General features: G+C 46.5%; 2 protein-coding genes across 4 annotated transcripts in view; one reads left to right on the forward strand and one right to left on the reverse strand.

Annotated features, from left to right (window-relative positions):
• The window catches only part of TAP1 (transporter 1, ATP binding cassette subfamily B member), a 26,672-nt gene extending 16,318 nt beyond the window's left edge, over positions 1-10,354 (reverse strand). For all 3 annotated transcript variants that reach the window (XR_009761684.1, XR_009761685.1, XM_061620709.1), the window contains exons 1-6: positions 9,173-10,354; positions 3,266-3,380; positions 3,020-3,150; positions 1,573-1,778; positions 1,113-1,310; positions 288-416 (exon numbers count right to left, since the gene is read on the reverse strand). Coding sequence is in view for 1 of the 3 variants with exons in the window: in XM_061620709.1 (XP_061476693.1) it covers positions 288-416; positions 1,113-1,310; positions 1,573-1,778; positions 3,020-3,150; positions 3,266-3,380; positions 9,173-9,695 (1,302 nt within the window). In the remaining 2 variants the exon portion in view is untranslated. The remainder of the gene's footprint in view (positions 1-287; positions 417-1,112; positions 1,311-1,572; positions 1,779-3,019; positions 3,151-3,265; positions 3,381-9,172) is intronic.
• LOC133381522 (proteasome subunit beta type-9-like) overlaps positions 10,209-19,699 on the forward strand; it is a 20,426-nt gene continuing 10,935 nt past the window's right edge. The window contains exons 1-3 of the mRNA XM_061620712.1: positions 10,209-10,339; positions 10,982-11,947; positions 19,162-19,229. Coding sequence (XP_061476696.1) covers positions 11,912-11,947; positions 19,162-19,229 — 104 coding nt within the window. The 5' untranslated portion in view covers positions 10,209-10,339; positions 10,982-11,911. The remainder of the gene's footprint in view (positions 10,340-10,981; positions 11,948-19,161; positions 19,230-19,699) is intronic.

The following is a 19,699-nucleotide window of genomic DNA, read 5'->3' on the forward strand; positions in this document are numbered from 1 at the left end:
GGACTGGATTTGGGGCCTTCTCTATGCCAAGCAGATGCTCTGTCACTTAGCTGCAGACCCTTCCTTTAAGCGCAAAAGTTTTGAACCATGTGCGTTAATGACAATGCGAGCAGAGCCTTCCTGTCTGATCTTAGTATTTGGGCAGGTCGATATGGGAAGAGGGGGTTCTCCTTCAGATCTTTGAGACCCACATATCTAGGGCTTTATCGCTCCTTTTGATCTCCCCCGGGGTTGTTCTTTGCTCTCCTGACTCCCACTCTCCGACGTGGCCAGCCCTGCAAACTCACCTTCACTGCCGTGGAGAATTCCATCTCATAGAGGACGAAGGTAACAAGTTCTCCGCTGCTCACACTTCCCAGAGTGACAAGGCGGCCCCCGTAAAGGAGAATCCCCACTTTCAGAGCCAGCCCCGAGAGCTGGAAGGGAAAAATGGGGTTTAGAGGGAAACGCCTCTCCTTTGTCAATCTGGTTCAGTATTACTCACACTGACTGGCAGCCACTCTCCAGGGGTTCAGGCAGGGCTCTCCCAGCCCAACCTAGAGATGAAGAGGGCTGAATCTGGGAGATTTTGCATGCAAAGCAGGTGCTCCGCCACAGAGCTGTGGCCCCTTGCCTTACAGATGAAGCAACATTCTAGTCCTCATAGTTCTGAATGAAAAACTGTTTAACTAAGAATGAAGGAATCTGCCTTATACAGTTATATACTGTGGGACCTGGATGCAAGGTTGAGAGAGAGACTGGCTTGTTTGCTCATAGGAACATAGGGAGTTGCTTCATACTGAGTCAGACCACTGGTCCATCTAGCACAGTATTTTCTGCACTGACTGGCAGCAGCTCTTCCAGACAGGGGTCTCTCCCAGCCCTCTCTGGAGACACCAGGGATTGAACCCGGGACCTTTTTTATGCAAAACAGATGCTTTACTGTTGAGCTACGGTCCACTTTAGGAGGCCTCACATCCTTCCCTCTAATTCAGCTGTCCCTAACCTTGTGCCCTCCAGATGTTCTGGACAACAGTTCCCGTCAGCTCTAACTGGGGACCCAAGGGCCCTGCTGTCCAGTTTCTACCCCCAGCTCCCCCCTCCCCCCAAAAAAGAACAGTTGCACCTCTTACCTCGCTAGTCCACATGGAGACCGCATAGGCCACAGCCTCCCACTTGTTGAGCTTATAGGTCTCCTGCAGCTTCTCCTTGTAGTGCCGAATGGCCCCGTCCTCATTGGCAAAACTGCGGACTGTGGAGATGGCCTGGAAGGTCTCCACCGCCACTTCGTTGGCCTTGGCTAAGGATTCCTGGACCTGCAGCGCCAGATTCTGGGAGAGGTGAAAAGGTGGGCCAGTGGATCAGAGCAAAGCTTTTTAAGAGCAACGCTTTTTAAGTAAAAAAAAAAAGCCAGGTTCCTTTTCCCTGAGATGCTCATTTCAGCTTTAGATTTGGCGAGTCTGAATAGAGGGAAGGAGTTGGAGATTCAGCGCTGGAAACCCCACCTTCTCAATCTCCCTTGTTGGGAGACAGGGTGCTGAGTTCAAATGACTTGCAATAGGGCCTCACATGACAATTCTTCAGTGCGAGTACCTGGTGGAATTTCCCAGAGAGCTTTGGCACCAGCAGGATGAAGGGCACCCCCACCGTGATGAAGAGGGTCAAAGGCACCGACAGCCACAGCATCATTACGTAGAGGAAGGCCCCTCGCATCAGGTACCACATCAAGAGGCTCAGGTCCCCACTGAGGGCCTCGCTCATGGTGTCCGTGTCAGAGGTAACCCGTGAAGTGATGTCCCCTGTGCGGGAGGGAAAAAAGAGGGTCGGGGTGGTGGGTCAGTGGAGGGCAGATTAGAATGAGACTCAGTATTGCAAGCAGGGCCAGACAGCTGCACAACTCACACAAGAAAGACAAACAGAAAACTACACAAAAAGCAATGTCCTCTGACACATTTCTAGGGAAACTCTTTCTTAAGGAATATGAAACCTTTTCAGACAAACCAGAGCGGTCGAGATCCATTCCTCATGGAAGATAAGGTTGCCACTGGCTACTAGCCACAATGACAATGTTCAACCTCCACTGTTGGAGGCGGTAAATGCTGGGACTTACAGGTGGAGGGAGAACACTGTTGCCCTCCGGTCCTGCTTGCGGATTTCCTAGAGGCATCTGACTGGCCACTGCGAGAACAGGATGCTGTACTCGATGGGCCACCGGCCTGATCCAGCAGCCAGGCTCTTCTGATGTTCTTAATTCCCAAAGGGTTCGTCTGGCAGAGCAAAGAGTCTTGTGTGGCCCCTTAAAGACTAACAAAGACTTATTACATCCGGAGCTTTTGTGGACTACAGCCCACTTTGTCAGATGCGTGGCAAGTTATCTCAGTTGCAGGCTCAAATATTCATACATACATACACACACACATATATACACATACACATACATATATGGGTGGGTGGGTGGGTGTAATTATAAACAGAGAGAAAAGCAATGCATAAAGTGTCAATTACAAATCGGAATAATGGGTTCCTCACACAACATGTATTAATACACTTACTGATGCTGAGATATTATCACCTAAATGATTTTAGAGTACAGGGGGTTGTTTGCTTGCTTGCTTTTGAGGAAGAGGCTTGTTGTTTGGATGGACATGAACATCAATGAGGTGGAGGGTCTGTGCGGGATTAATGGCTGGCCGTCAGTTGGATCCTTGACCCCAGTGATGCTGTAAAGTCAGCACTTTAAGGCAGAAGTCTAGGGCCCCCCAGTCAGCAGAAAGCATAGGAGGGCCTCCAAATGCACCAGGACTAACTGAACACATTTTGAAAAAAGTAATCGTAGTAGTATATCACCTTTCACATGTCCCAAACAATAAAAACAGCTCAGAAATGGGGCTTAAAAGCAAGACAAACAACCCAACTAAAAGTAGGTTTTAAAACAATACAAATACATCCAGCAAACAAAACACTTTTCCATCTAAACTTAAAGACACAGACACAAAGTAATACCACAAAGTCCAGACTGGGAAATCACTGCTCCGTTTACCTGTCCGGTTGGTGTGGAAGAACCCAATCTCCTGCCGCAGGACGGCTCTGAAAACTGTGCTCTGGAAGCGGGTGTGGAACCGGTTCATGGTGGTGTTGTAGAGGCAGTCACAGAGAAACTCTGCTACGGCACTGAGGGAGATCAGAAAGGGAGTGTGGGGCTCTGTCCTCCAACAGCCCACTTATTCCTGCCCCAAACCTCCATCCACCCCCCCCAAATCCCCCAATCTCCCCACCTGCTCCATACCTGCCAACGGTGAGCAGGGACATCATCCAGAGAGCTCTCTTGAAGGCCGAAGAGCCAGCCTCGCTCACAATCCAGTCGGTCACACGCCCTGTGTAGTACGGAACCGCCATCTCCCCTGTGACACACAAGGAGGGGCAGACCTCAGGACTCCTGGGTTCTTTGGAGTCGAGACTAGAACTGGGAGGGCATCAGGAGCGGAAAGCCTGGGTTTGGGGGGCAGTCTCCAGTGGGGTGTAGCACAGTTAGAGCTGGTGGCCTATAGCCTCCTTTCATGGGTAATACAGTAATACCTCAATTAACAAAGTACATGCGTTCCTGGACATTACTTCTTTAACAGAAACTTTGTACCAGAGGTAGGAATAATGTGGAAGGAATAGGGATAAGCTCCTACGCCCGCTCATAGATGGTGGGGGCAGCTTCAAAGGGGGCTTTAAAGGGTGCCTATCTGGCACTCTCCCCCTCTGAATCATATTGGATCCTTTCCTCCCCAGCCCTCCGAGAAAGCAAGAGATCTTTCTTTTTTTTTCCAATTAATTTTTATTCTAATTTTCAAAACCAAAATGATACAAAAAGAAAACAACACAAATCAATAACTAATATAATACAAAAAATATATACATATTTTTTTTTTTTTTTTTTTTATTAACTGCAGACATGTGACAATGGAAAAACTTTTAAGAGATGACTCAGTGTATTTTGAAAAAAAGAACAGAGATATGATTTTACAGCAGTATTTCAGCAACCTATTCAGAATGGATGGCAAGAAAATATTTGGGATAGAGGTAATCCCCATCAGACTCTTACTATATGACTATGGCTTTGACAGCAAGATTATTATGGAATACTGATAATGGAAGATTGGATATTGAAATTACTGGACTTAACAAGACTACTGAAGATGGAAGATGGAAAATGGAACTAATAGAGATAATAGAACAATGGCTACTGAAATTATTGAACCTAACAGATTCTGATGTGATGGATTAATTGAAATGTTTATTTTGACTATGGTTATGACAATAAGATTATCATAAATAGTAATGAGATGGATTAATCGATATGCTTATCTGGAAAAAAAAATTGATAGATATATTTCTTAAAGAATTGAAACCTCTCTTTGACTTTTTGTGGAAAGAATAAAGTAATGTTTATGAGATTTGATGATTAAGTAAGATAACTACTGGAGGAAAGTGATTTTATAATATGACTTAAGAGACAGGATTGTTATATATTATAGACTTATAACTGATTTGATCTTTGACAAATGGGAAGTCAATATTTTACTCTTTATTTTTTATTTTTGTTTTTTTTTTTTTCTTTTTTTCTTTTTGTTTAACTATTTTTGATTTTGTTTTTTGTCTTTGAATGTTTTATGATTTTGTCTTGTATGTTTTATGAAAATCTGAATAAAAATTATTGAAAAAAAAAAAATATATATACATATATATAAAAAAAATAATATTGACTTCCGATTTGTCATAGTTCAGCTATAAATCTATAATATATAACAAACCTATCTCTTAATAGATTATAAAATCACCTTCCTCCAGCGGTTATCTTAGTTGGTTTCAAATCTCATTAACATCATATCATTTTAATATTCCACAAAAAGTCAAAGAGAAGTTTCCAATCCTTGAGATATATGTCAATCAATTTTTTTTCTAAATAAACATGCCAATTAATCCAACTCATCAAATCTACTAAATCCAGTAATTTCAAAACACTATAATTCAACTATAAATCTATAACATATAACAGACCTATCTCTTAATAGATTATAAAATCACCTTCCTCCAACAGTTATCTTAGTTGGTTTCAAATCTCATTAACATCATATCATTTTAAACTTCCACAAAAAGTCAAAGAGAAGTTTCCAATCCTTGAGATATATGTCAATCAATTTTTTTTTCTAAATAAACATGTCAATTAATTCAACTCATCAAATCTACTGAGTCCAGTAATTTCAAATCGCTCTTCTGTCATTATCCATATTGGGTCCGTCTTCCATCTTCCATCTCTACGCACCCAAAAATCTTGCTGTCATAGTCATATAATAAAAGTCTAATAGGAATTTCCTCCATCATAGATATTTTCTCACCATCAAATCCAAACGTAACACTGAAGTATTGTTTCAAAGCCACATCTCTGCTCCTCTTTTCCACATGATACACTAGTACATCTCTTGAAGGTTTTTCCATTGTCACAAAACAGGGATTAATTCTGTTAACTTTCTCCATTTCAAGTTCCATCAAATCCTTCCAGTCCAGGAATTTTTTTGAACCGATAATATCTTTATCTCCAGTCTCTTCAATTCCTTCAGAGACAGCGCTGTATTCCAAACTGTAATATTTATCTCCAGGATCTGTCACAACCAGGAAATCCAAATCTTTTTTCATTCCATATTTAAGCCAATCTCCATAGATTGAACCTTGCCTTTAATTTCTCTTTCATCCTTTTTTTGTTTTCCAGATCTATCTTTATTCTCCTTTCTCATAGAATCCTGAGTTTCTTTCAGCTCCTGTCTCATTTCATGAAATTCAGTTCTCCACGCTTGTCTATTATTTCTCAGTTCTTGTTTTATTGAGTTGATCCCATTCATTATTTTCTGAAGCATGTCTAGAAATAAAGTCCCTTCTTGTATATCCATGATCTTCTTAATTGTCATTCTTAAAACCAAAAGAACAAAACTCCTTCAATTTTCAATGTCCCAAGCAAAGAGCAGTTTATTTCTTTATCCAGTTACAAAGGAGTTAATCTTTCCAACCAACTAACGTCACACGCTAGACAGTCCTTATCTCTTAAAAGCCCAGAAGTGCAAAAACAGCTTTTAGATCACAGCGTCCAAACAACTAGTAGAGAGAGAATGAGCAGATTCATCAAAAAAAAAGTAGATCAGAAAAAATAGTCCCTTACATATATTACACAAAAGCCTTATAAATCAAAAAGATTTCTTATCTCTCCCAATCAGAAATCTCTCATCCGCTGTAAACTTTAAAACGCAATTTTCCATGTCAGCTTTTTGCAATAAAAAAAAGATAAGCTATTTATATTTTCTTCCCCCTTAGTTCCGTAAATAAAGAAGGAAAGTCTTACCTCATCTAGGTTAACCTAATTGCTGTTACTTTGACAAATCTCTTTAGCTGTATAGATAAGAAAATGATAAATGTAGACAGGAGAATATTTGCCTGCTAGTCCATTAAAAAAAAACGGGTCACTTATCCAGCTGAGCTAGCATAAAAATCCTCGCTCTGTCTGAACTGCTGGAAGACAGACAATTCTGACGAATTCCAGACTCCAACAATCAAAACAAAACTATGTGGCAGATCTCACGCTTCTTCCTTATCCGGAAGAAATCATCTCCAGTCAGAAAAGTCCCTTCTGACTGAATTTAAAACTGGATAAGTTTCATCCAAGACGGAGCTCGTCTTAGAGGCTGCACAGGCGTAAGGATCCTCCTGGGAAGTCCGAAAGCAAGAGACCTTTCTAATGCAAAGCAAACACACGTGCTTGTCAGTTTCACCTTAGCAAAGCAGAGGCACAGGCTTATGAGTTTATTGATAGCAAAGCAAAGGCACAGGCGCGTCAGTTTCACCATACAGCAAAGGCCCAGGCTTCAACTCTTATCCATAGCAAAGCAAAGCTAGTCAGTTTCACCTTTTAAAAAGCCTTAGCTGAAAGGAGCTTTGTTCCTGGGGGATTTGTTAACTGAGGTATAACCTGTAATTTCACCAACCTGGTGCCCTCCAGATGTTCTGGATGACAACTCCCATTAGTCCCTGCCAGTGCTGCCTGGGGCTGATTGGAGTTGTAGCCAAAACATCTGGAGGGCACCAGGTTGGCAAAGGCTGCACCACAGCCTTCTTTGTCAAGCACTGAAATTAATCATATCCTTAAACTACAGAAGTGACATTCAAGGGGGGAAATTTCAAAACACACTCTCTAACTGCAGAGTTTCTCACCAAAATTAAAGTGTGAGATCTTTTTCGAACCAAAACCTATAAAATGTAAATGTACTGCCTTCAAGTCAATTCCGATTTATGGCGACCCTATGGATAGGGTTTTCATGGTAAGCCGTATTCAGAGAGGGTTTAGAGGCAGTGACTGGCCCAAGGTCACCCAGTGAGCTTCATGGCTGTGTGGGGATTAGAACCCTGGTCTCCCAGGTCGTAGTCCAACACCTTAACCACTACACCACACTTGGCTCTCTCCAAAAGCTATGCATCCCAGTTTACAACATTGTCTTGAAATGTTATGATCTGCTGATTCCTGCATGGAGCAGGGGGTTAGACTCGATGGCCTTACAGCCCCTTCCAACTCTACTATTTTATGATTCTGTGATTCTGTGGTCCATTTGTTTTTATTTTTTATCCAGTGCAAGTGATTATTTCTCTCTCTTTCATTTGGATTATTTATTTTTGATCTTCTCACCTTGGGTGGGACGTTCTTTTCTTTTTTTACTGTGTTTAGGAGTCAGTGGGTTTTATTTTATTACTGAAGTGATATTACTGTTGTTAATTTCATATATGTACATATGTTTTAATGGCATATAATAATAAATAATGCAATGTATGTGTAAAAATATATTTATTCCATTTATGGATCTCATTCAATTTAGATGCCGTTATTCACTTTAAATTTAAAATATTTTACCCTGCTTTTCTTTTCCAAACCAAAGCAGAAATGACCAGCTGTAAATGTGTTGGTGCATTCCTCATCTTGATGTTTATGGATATTGCCTTAGAAGTCATCTAAGAATGGAGACACTGCAGCGGCAGCCAATGTGGTGCTCTCCAGATGTTGCTGAACCACACCTCTCTTATCATCATCCCTGACCATTGGTCCTGCTGGCTGCCACTGATGGAGTCCAACAACATCTGGAGGGCACAGGGTTGGATGCCTTTGAGATATAGGCCAATAGCTAACGTTAGTTCGAGTAGACCCATTAGGAACATGGAAAGCTGCCTTATAGGGAATCAGACCATTAGCCCATCTAGCTCAATATTGTCTACACTGACTGGCAGCAGCTCTCTGGAGTTTCAGGCAGGAAGCTCTCCCAGTCGTAAGTGGAGATGCCAGGGGTTAAACCTGGGACCTTCTGCATGCAAAAGAGATGCTCTGCCACTGACCTATGACCGTTCCCCTTAAGTTACTTAAGTCCATTATTAAAATGGGTATCTCTGAGTATGACCTAGTTGGATTTAAGTTGGACCCAAGGTTTTAAAAAATACACACCCAGAATCAGATCTTCTTCTGGTGCAGGTTTTTCTTATTAGAACAAGAGGCAAACACTGAAATGTTGGCTGAAATTTGCATTTGAGCCAATTTGTCGTAATCTGAGTGGAGATATCTGGAGTTGATGGTGGATGCGCACAACAGAGAAATTAAAAACCAATTGGGAGCAGGTAAGATAAATACCTCTCAGGATTCTCTCTCACACAGTCTAGTCCACAATTAACCTGTGGAACCCATTAACACAAGATGCTGGAAGGACTAGGAACATAAATAGTTTTCCAAAAATGAAAAAGAAGACGGCAACTGGATGAGCACATGGAGAATATTATGTTTATTGATGGCTCTCAGCAAGTGGGGGAGGCAACGGTGAAACCTGAAGGCAAGCAGATCCTGTCCCACCACATGTGATGCAGAATGAGATGGACCCAGAAGGAGAATTAAAACTCTGCACTGGACATGGAGCTAGGAGGGGGCGCGGATAGGGGTGCATGCGTGTGTGCGGGGAAGGTTTCTGATGCAAGACCTCCCCTCCAATTATGATTATTTATTAAATTTATTCCCCACCCTTCATCATTGGGGCAGGTTACAACAATTTAAAATTCAATATTAAAACAGTTAAAACAAAATAAATATTAAAACAGTTAAAATGACACACAGGGAGCCTCACTCACTCACCCACGGTTGAGGCCACCAGCAGTACAGCGATAGCTACAAATCTGAGTGCGTCCGGCCTCATGGTGGAGACGAGACGTGCGAAGGATGCAGAGGATTTCTTGTCCGCCTCCCCCTGGGCCTGGGGGGCAAGTTGGTGCCACAGCAGGGCAACTGCCCCCACAACGAGGTAGTTGAGGGCAAACACATCTGTCCTGGCCCAGCCATGCAGCAGCTCTAGGGCGTCCTCTTTGGCCAGGAGCAGGTATTGCAAGGAGGTGTAGAAGGGGACCAGGCAGCTGAGGAGGATGGCTGTGGGCAGCAGGGAGCCCTGGAGGGCCCTGAGGAGCCTGGGGTCTACACAGCAGGTGGCGCAAGCCGAGAGGGTCAGCATTGCGCATCGCACCAGGGCGACAACCCAGGAAAAGGCCAGGGGGCTCCCCCAGGGCACCCTCAGGGTCTGCCATCCCACGCAGAGAGTGAGGTAGTCTAGAAGCACCACCCCAAGGGGCAGGATCCAGGCCCAGGGCGCCAGGCCGGGCTTCATCTCCTCCAAGGCTGGCAGTGCCTGGGATATGTGGCAAAGCGGGCAATGGCCCTCAAAGGCTCTGGAGAAAAAGACAGCCCAGCTGGCTCCGGAGGAGAAGCTTCTTTTAGCCCCAGGCAGGCTGGCAGGTAGCCAAAGAGGAAGCCCCCCCAGCAAGACAAAAAGCGTCAGGAAACACCCGCTGGACCAGATCAAAGGCCCATCCAGTCCCCAAAAAACAATCTCGAGCGAGGGTAAGGAAGCAGCAGCCGCAGCAACGATCAGCACAAGAGCCGCTGCTGCCGCCGAGCGCCCAGTTCCCAGTTTCCACGACAGGCTGTGACGCGCGGACTTTCGGAAGCAGGCAAGTTTGCTTCTGCCGCAAGTCCTTTGCAGAAGAGGAGTAGCCTATGGGGTCGAAAGGGGGGGCGGCGCGCCCTCTGGCGGCCACCGAACTCATTGCGCCTGCCTGGATCGGTAAAATAAAACCCTTGCTCGGCTATTTATATATAAACGTTGCCTCGGAGCTGAAGCCGGAATGAAAACCGGGGCCGGAGGGAAAGGAGGAGGGGCGGGCGTGTAGCTCTGCCCCTTTGTTTGCCCCGCTGCAGCTCCGTGTCTGGAAATCCCCTCGGCCAGTCTTCTTGGCTCTTCGAGGAAGTTTGGTGAGTTCTGGGAAGCTGAAAATGAAACTAGTTTGCTTTCAAAGAAAAAAAAAGTGGGAAGGCACAAAGTCAGAAAATAAAAACATCTGGAAGGGAGGGGTGGCAAGGCGAATTGTGTTTGAGGACAGGCGGAAATTCAACAGGCGAAGCTTTCCCGTACGATGCATGGCGATGCAGGGAAGGGGAACTTTACCTGTTGATCTTTTTTACCAGTGGACTCTTTTTATTATCTATGTATTTATTATGACTATAAAAGCCTCGAAGGAATTCTAACTGGAGAAAAATGTGGTGGGTCGGTGGGGGACTGCCATAAGAGGGAAGCTTCCCTATATGCCTGGCCTGGGGGTGACTCAGTGGGGTCTCTTCCCCGCCCCGCCCCCCGTCTGAGCCAAGGAAGAAGGTATGATGTGTGGTGGCCAGTGTGGTGTAGTGGTTAGTGTGCCAGGACCTAGGAGGCCAGGGTTCAAATCCCTATGAGGTTCCCTGGTGACCTTGGGCCAGTTAACCTACCTCACAGAGTTGTTGTGAAGATAAAACGGAAGATAAATCGCCACCTCCAGCACCTTGGAGGAGAGGTAGGATAAAAATGTAATGAAATTTTTAAAATTAATTCCACATCTCGATTCATATCCTTTTTTATAGGAAATATGCACCCTGTTCCCCCCCCACAGAATTTCAGATGTGTATTTTTACGCACCCCTGAGCGTCACACGGATTTGTGCTACGCCACCGCAGATGCAGACACGTTTTTTGTATCTCATGGAATCCCAGAGCTGGAGGGATCCCTAGAGGTCATGCAGTCCAGCCTTCTGCTCAGTGCATGAATCTGTCTCTCGTTCGCTCGCTGTGAATGTGGAGAGCGCTTTACATCGTGCAAACCTTGCTTTCTGCACACCATCCTGCGTCCCATCTGGGGACTTGCTCCCTCGCATTGCCTCTTTTCCACTCGCTGCTTAATTCCCAAAAAAGAAGGAAAGGGTTGGGCTGAGGGAGGGGCGCTTACTTAAGCCTCTGTTCCCCCCCTTCCATCCATCCCCGATCTGTGGGAGCAGCCAATCTTGACTTGCGAACGATGAAAGACTCGAGCTCTGCACCTGTTCAGAGGCACTATCGCCATCCTGATTCTTCCACGTGCCTGAGTGTGTTCACTTGGTAATTATTATTTTATTTTTTATTTTATTTTTTAAAAAACAAAAATGAGTCTTGGCAGTGGAAACGGCTTCTGGGGCTGAGGCCGGGATGGATCAAATGTCAAGCCACGTCTTCCGCGTTGCAAAGCTTGCTCGTCAGGGTCCACCTGCAACTTGAGCGCTGGGGAAGCGGCTTGGGATGCTGAAGCTCCCGGCAGCCCCCTGCCGCGACCGAGGTGCACCAACGGCTACCTTAGCAGCTGCCACTCCCCACCCCCCGGCCCATTCACAGGCGGACTTGGAACCTCTCCGGGATTAAATTTTAACACGTCGACGGGGCGCCTCCTGGCGGCCACTAGCGGCGCTTCAGGGGGCTGTCACTTTCGTTGTCGGCTGGTTCCCGCGGCAGAAGCAGCCGCGCTCTCTCCGGATCAGGACCGCCATGGACGGCCGGGGGTCGCAGAAGATCAGCACCGGGGTGAGTGTCTCCCTCTGTGCGGTCGGGGGGCCGGGGGGCCGGGGGGCCGGTCTGGCTAGGATCCAGGGAGAGGAGGCGTTGCATCCCCCCTCCACACTTATTTTGGGGGGAGAGGAGGAGGGATAGTAAAAACCCCCCAATATGCGGGCAGATGAGGGCAATGGAAGTCAGCGCAGAAGGTGTGGGGGGGAGGGCCAAGTAGCGGAGGGGGCTTCAGGTCCAAGACGGAGGGCGAGCAGAGAGCAAGTTTTGAACCGTCACGGATCTCGCCCTTCTTATTTTGCAATTTTAAAAAAATCACAGCTGTTGCAAGACAGAATTCGTTTTCTGGATGAGGTTTTTCCCGCACCCCCGTCCTGTGTGCATCTGGTCCTGGCCTGGGCAGTGCATCCTCCCCGCCCCCCGCCCCGTTTTTCTTTCATAATATTAAAAGGCACTGTTATTCCCATTTCACTGAGGAGAAATTGAGGCTGAGAGAAAGAGTGTGTGTGTGTGGTTTTCCCAACTCTAAAGGAGTTGTCCATATTGGAGGTGGGGGCTCGAGGCCTGCAGGCCCCTTCCAGCTCCAGTGCTTGGCCCACTAGACCACACACACATGTACACAGCCTCCCCAAACTATGGAACTGAGGTAAATCTGAACCAGCCAGTGTAGTGCATTATAACTGGGACTAGGGTTGCCAAGTTCTTAGCCTGAGACTGATCCTGTATCTTTAGGAGAAGAGAAAGTCAGCCAAGTGCAGGTGTTCTTGCAACCCTGTAATGGGAAAAACCACAAGGTGGAATTCTCCCTTCCCCCTGCAGAACTTTTAAAGATACAGAAGACCTCTTGGTTGCCAGGCCCAGCCTCCCAGAGGTCTTCTGTATCTTTAAAAGTTCTGCAGGGGGAAGGGAGAATTGCACCTTGTGGTTTTTTCCCCTTACAGCGTTGCAAGAACACCTGCACTTGGCTGACTTTCTCTTCTCCTAAAGATACAGGATCAGTCTCAGGCCATGAACCTGGTAACCCTAACTGGTACTGTGTGCGCTGAGCAATTAAAATCCTGCACCTCCCAAAAACATCCCACACACCTGGAATCTGTGGTCTGTATGCCTTAATTCAAATTAAGCAGGATTTTCTCTTAATTTCTAATGCAATATACTCCTATAAATCTTTGAATCACAGCGACTTTAAAAGGTAAGCATAAAATGCCAGAATTTTGGATTGTGCTCAATAGGGACTGGGAGGCGGCAAACCTGGTGACCTCAGCCAGTTCTCTAGGGCCAGCCCTAGTTTGTATCCCGCAACTATATTCCGAACCAGCTGAAGATTCTGGGACGTTTCTAAGGCAGACCCTCATTATTATTATTATTATTATTAATATTATTACTCTTTATTTTTACCCCGCCCTTTTTCCAAAACTGGAACTCAGGGCGGCTTACAAATAAAAACTACACATAGGTAAAAAACATACAAAAATATACAATTAAAATAGAATTAAACTATTCATAACATTAAAACCATGAAACATACACTTAAAATACTAAGACAATTTAAAACATTAAGAATAGGACCATAGAACAATACAACAGACCTGATGAGGTCCTATCTTAAACATCTTCTAGTCCAAAAGCCTGTCGGAATAAAAAAGTCTTTGCCTGCTGACGGAAGGATAGCAAGGAAGGGGCCATTTGTGCTTCCCTAGGAAGAGAGTTCCAGAACCTGGGGGCAGCCACCGAGAAGGCCCTATCTCAAGAAGGTGATGGGACTGAGAGAAGGGCCTCTCCTGAGGATCTCAACACCCGGGTAGGCTCATATGGGGAGATACAGTCTGACAAATAGCCTCGACCTAGGCCGTATATAGCTTTATAAGTCAAAACCAGCACTTTGAATTGTGACTGGAAACAAACTGGCAGCCAGTGGAGCTGTCGCAACAAGGGGGTTGTATGGTCCCTGTAACCAGCTCCAGTTAGCACTCTGGCTGCAGCTCTTTGTACCAGTTTAAGTTTCCAAACAGTCTTCAAAGGCAGCCCCACGTAGAGCGCATTACAGTAATCTAAACGGGATGCAACTAAGGCATGCATCACTGTAGTCAAATCAGGCATCTCCAGGAACGGGCGCAGCTGGCACACCAGTCTTAGCAGGGCAAAAGCACTCCTGGCCACTGCAGAGACCTGGGCCTCCATGTTCAAAACTGAGTCCAGAAGCACACCCAAACTGCAAACCTGTGTCTTCAGGGGGAGTGTAACCCCATCCAGCACAGGCTGAATCCCTATTCCCTGATTTGCCTTTCGACTAACCAGGAGCACCTCTGTCTTGTCTGGATTTTAATTTCAATTTGTTCGCCCTCATCCAGTCCATTACTGATGCCAGGCACCGGTTCAGGACCAGGACAGCTTCCTTGGCTTTAGGTGGAAAGGAAAAATAGAGTTGGGTGTCATCCGCATACTGATGACACCGAACCCCAAACCCCCGGACAACCTCACCCAGTGGTTTCATGTAGATATTAAATAACATGGGGGACAAAACTGAGCCCTGAGGGACCCCATATGTCAACGGCCAAGGAGTCGAACAGGAATCCCCCAGCACCACCTTCTGGGTTTGTCCCTCCAGGAAGGAGCCAAGCCACTGCAACACAGTGCCCCCAAGTCCCATCCCGGCAAGGCGGCCCAGAAGGATACCATGGTCAATGGTATCGAAAGCCGCTGAGAGGTCCAGTAGAACCAACAGGGACACACTCCCCCTGTCCAGCTCTCTGCGTAGGTCATCCATCAAGGCAACGAAAGCAGTCTCTGTCCCGTAGCCGGGCCTGAAACCAGACTGAAATGGGTCAAGACAATCCATTTCATCCAAGAATTTCTGGAGCTGGGCAGCCACCACACGCTCTATTACCTTACCCAGAAATTGAATGTTGGAGACTGGCCGATAGTTACCCATTATAGAGGGATCCAGGGAGGGCTTTTTCAACAGAGGTCTTACAACTGCCTCTTTTAGGCACATTGGAATTCTGCCTTGTTGTAAAGAGGCATTTACCACTCCCCTCACCCGGTCGGCCAGTCCCCCTCTGGCACACTTAATGAGCCAGGAAGGGCAAGGGTCTAGCAAACATGTGGTGGCTCTCACCTCTCCAAGGATCTTGTCCACATCCTCGGGCTGTACAAATTGAAAGGAATCCATTATTATTGGACAAGAAGGCGCCAAGGTTACATCCCCTGAGACTGTATCAATTTTAGCGTCCAAGTCGGAGCAAATCTGAGCGACTTTATCTGCAAAGTGCCGTGCAAATTCTTGACAGCGGGCTGTTGAGTGGTCTATATTACCCTCCTGGGGGCCAGAGTTTAAAAGACCCCTGACCACTCGAAAAAGCTCCGCTGGATGGCTCCCAGCAGACACAATGGTGGCAGAAAAGAAAAGTTTATTCTTTACCCGCACTGCCACAGAGTAGGCCTTCAAATAGGCTCTAGCCCGTGTTCGGTCAGACTCATTCCGAGTCTTCCGCCAACGTCGCTCTAGTCCCCATCTTATTCATTTCATCGCTGCCAGCTCCCTGGTAAACCAAGGAGCTGGTTTGGCTTCACTCCGTGAGAGGGGACGCTCCAGGGCGATCGTGTCCACCGCCCATTCCAGAGGACAACCAGGGCTTCGACAGAATCACCTGCCGAGGTGACAGGAAAATCCCCAAGAGCCATCAGGAAACCATCCGGATCCATCAGTCTCCTGGGGCGGACCATCCTAATCTGTCCCCCACCCCTGCAGAGGTTCTGAGTCCCAGTGAGTCTAATCCCAACCAGGTAGTGATCTGTCCATGACAACGGTACTACAGAGAGTTCCTCCACACCAAGATCACCATCATCCCAACCCGCACAGAAAACAAGGTCCAAAGTGTGGCCAGCGGCATGAGTGGGGCCAGATAACACTTGGGACAGACCTATGGTTGTCATGGAGGCCATGAAGTCCTGAGCCACTCCCGACAGAGCGGTCTCAGCATGGATGTTGAAGTCACCCAATACCACAAGCCGTGGGGACTCCAACACCAACCCCAAGACCACCCGGCTAGCTCAGGAAGGGAGACTGTTGAGCAGTGGGGTGGGCGGTACACCAACAGAATCCCTATTCTGTCCTGGCCACGAAACTTCAAATATACAGATTCGAACCCTGAAGACTGTGGGAGAGGGCACCTGGTCAGGGAGATGGTATCACGATAGATCACTGCAACTCCACCTCCCCATCCCCCAGGTCTCGCCTGCTGTTGCATGGAGAAACCTGGCGGGCAAAGCTGGTAGAGATTAACCCCCCCAGCTTCATCCAACCAGGTCTCCGTGATACAAGCCAGGTCAGCGTGCTCATCCAGGATCAAATCCTGAATGGCCGTTGTTTTACCATTCACCGACCTGGCATTCACAAGCAGCATTTTCAACCCAGGGGAACTGTCACCACAGCTGTCCAGACTATTTGAATGGGGAGACAGTTTGGGAGCAACCAACACCCTATTACGCTTCCATCTCCCCCGATGACATAACTGTCTCCCCACTCCGTATCTCCCTCTGCCCTCCAAAACATGAATGGCAGCCCCCTGGTTCCCCTCCCGTACCCACTTATATTGAAAACACATCCTTCCTTAACAGCAGGCAAGACTATACTCTTAAAACCAACACCCTACAACCGACAGGCAAATATCAAACAAATTTTAAAAACCCTGAAAATAAAATGGCTGGATAGCAAGTAAGCAAAACAGCTAATTTAGTGCACAATTCAATCATCTAATTGAAGTTGCCAGGGTGTGGCTAACGGTAGCAAGGCTGTCTCTGCCCAGGAGAGGCCGCAGCGGGAACTGGCAAAAGGCACTTAATGTGCCACGGTGGCCACGTCTTCACCAGCGGGCATAGTATGAACACTTCTGCATGGTTTAAAGTTCATGAACAGATATTTATGTTTTATTTACTGAGGGGAGATATGATAGCACTCTTCAAGTACTTGAAAAGTTGCCACACAGAGGAGGACCGGGATCACTTCTCGATCGACCCAGAGTGCAGGACACAGAATAATGGGCTCAAGTTGCAGGAAGCCAGATTTCAACTGGACATCAGGAAAAACTTTCTTTTAGAGCGGTATGACAATGGAAACAATTCCCTAGGGAGGTGGTGGTCTCTCCAACACTGGAGGCATTCAAGAGGCACCTGTCGGGTATGCTTTAATTTGGATTCCTGCATTGAGCAGGGGGTTGGACTCAGTGGCCTTATAGGCCCCTTCCAACGCTATGATTCTATGATTTTCATATAAAAGCATTTAAAAACTGCTGGATTAATCTAAGTGGTATACAAAAAAAATGCAACATAAAAACATTAAAACAGTATCATCGAAAACAGAGATACAATGTAAAAACCAGCTAACACTGTATTATACAAACTGATACAATCAGGACTTCAGTCTTATATCAGGGTCCGATCTTATGGGTCAGGGAAAACCTGGGCAAAAAGATCTGTCTTTCACAAGTTGTCTGAAGCAACTGCTGGTTGATGCTTCACGCATGGTGGAAGGAAGGACATTCCACAGAGCCTGGGCAATGGTGGAAAATATGGCAAAAGACCCATGAATAAGTGTGATATATGAGATGCATGCAGTTTCATTACAAAAGCAAGTGTGGTGTAGTGGTTAGAGTGTCTGGCGAGGGCCTGGGAGACCAGCATTCAAATCTCCACTCATCCATGAAGCCCACTGGTTGACCTTGGGATCAGTCACCGTCTCTCAGCCTAACCTACCCCACAAGGTTGTTGTGAAGATAAAATGAGGAAAGAGGGGAGCTGTGTACTCCATCTTGAGCCCCTTGGAGGTAAAATGAAATATAAATATACTAAATAAATTAGAAACTGGGTATTCTGCCCTCAGACCAGGGTTGGCTCTAGGTTTGAGGGTGTTCTTGGCAAAGTGTCCCCCAGTGGGCCTCCTCCTCTGTCAGTGGACCTTGGCAGGTTTACCTAGTGATAGTGGCCTGCACTCTTAGAGTAGCCCTGTGCAGCCACCCTTTTAATTTCCCACAATACCCCCAAGTGATGCTATTTCAGGTGCATTGTGGTAAATTTAAAGGGATCTAACCACCTGACACTGCTTAGAGTGGTGGGTTCAGGGGGATGGGCAGGGGTGTAGTTGTTCAGGGTCTCAGGTACCATCTTAGACCCCTTACATTTTTTAGGAGCAACGTCCCAGCAGGGTCCCTATGTCTAACCTGTCCTTTCCTGCTGATTGGAGCCAATCAGAGTGAAAGGAGGCTAGTCAGCCGCTGAGAAGTCTCTTCTCAGTAGCTAAGCTAACACATTCTCCTTTCACGCTGATTGGCTCCTAGGGATGTCTGTTTTTGTGGGATAAAGTGTGCATGGGAAAGGCTGAGGAGTGTGGAGATGATGAGGGAGAGCAAGCAAGCAAGGGGAAGTGGAAAAGGGGGGAGGGGAGGGAAGACTGATGCAGGGCCTCTCACTCTCTCTGTCAGCTGCATGGCTTCCAGTTTGTTTGCTAACAAGGATCTAATTCTCAACCCAGCTGCAAGAAGAAACCACAAGAAATGTGGTTTTCTTCCAGCCCAAAACCAGAGATAGTAGGGGAGGAGGAGGGAAATACGATCAAAATCGGGGGGAGGGGGAGAACGTATGTGCATGTGTGTGTGAGAGAGAGAGAGACAGAGACAGTGCTTCAGCTTTCAATTATATTATGTATATATGTGTGTCTTGCATGGTAAGGTGAAATTCAAATATATATGCTTAAGTGCGTGTGATGCAGTCAACACCAGAGGTTAGGATCAGGAATTTCCGTGCTTAAGTTTCCTCCTAAAACTTACAAGTTTTGTCCAAATGCAGTTACTCTGAGTTTTAGCATGACAACCAAGAAGGGAAACTCAGCAAAGCAAGCTCCTTCTCTTACAGCATCTGCATACATTATTTGCCCATGTATGGGCACCTGAAATCATTGATCTAGTTGAAATGCAACACATGAGACTGAAAGCTCATTTTATTGTATAATCTTTGAAGGGGCGCGGTGGGGCAGGGCCTGACTATCATGAAGGGACCCTGCACTTCTGAATTTGCCACTACACTGCTGGGTTGGGAAATACGGAGGGGTGAGGCAAACATCAGCCAGCTGCCCCGGGAGTCCTGGGGCTGATGTCAGGCCCTCCTCCAGTCTCCCTCCCTGTTTGTTCTCCTCTATCTAAGAGCTCAGGACTCTCAATTCTTTCCCCCTTCTGCAGACAACCATTATGGCTGTGGAGTTTGACGGAGGGGTTGTGGTGGGATCTGACTCCAGAGTGTCTGCAGGGTAAGTGGTCTCTGTGTCTAGGGTGTGTGAGGATGCACATGGCTCAGGTCTCTCCTTCCTCCAATGATGGGAAACAAAGGGTGGAATCAAATGCGTCTGTGATTGTGCAAGATTTCTTAAGCTAGTTTTCTGAGAAAGAGTCTTCTTCCTCTATCCTATGTCGCTCTTTGCTCAAACAAGGTTATTTCCTTGAACACATAAAGGGTGTGTGTGTGGAAACCTTCCAAAGGACTAGTAACTTGCCCAATTATCAATCCCAGTTGGCCTTAATTGTTCAAGGCTCACAGTTGCTGGAACTCTGTGAAATGTGGAGATCTCATTGGGGCCTCGGGTTGGCCATTGTGAGAGCAGGATGCTAGATTAGATGGGCTTTTGGCCTCATATATCAAGACTTTTCTTATGTTCTTCTGAGTAACCATGAGGGAGGGCTCTTGCCTTCATGCCCTGCCTGTGGGCTTCCCGAAGGAATC

Source organism: Rhineura floridana, chromosome 3 (genome assembly GCF_030035675.1).
Source record: "Rhineura floridana isolate rRhiFlo1 chromosome 3, rRhiFlo1.hap2, whole genome shotgun sequence".
Taxonomy (NCBI): Eukaryota; Metazoa; Chordata; class Lepidosauria; order Squamata; family Rhineuridae; genus Rhineura; species Rhineura floridana.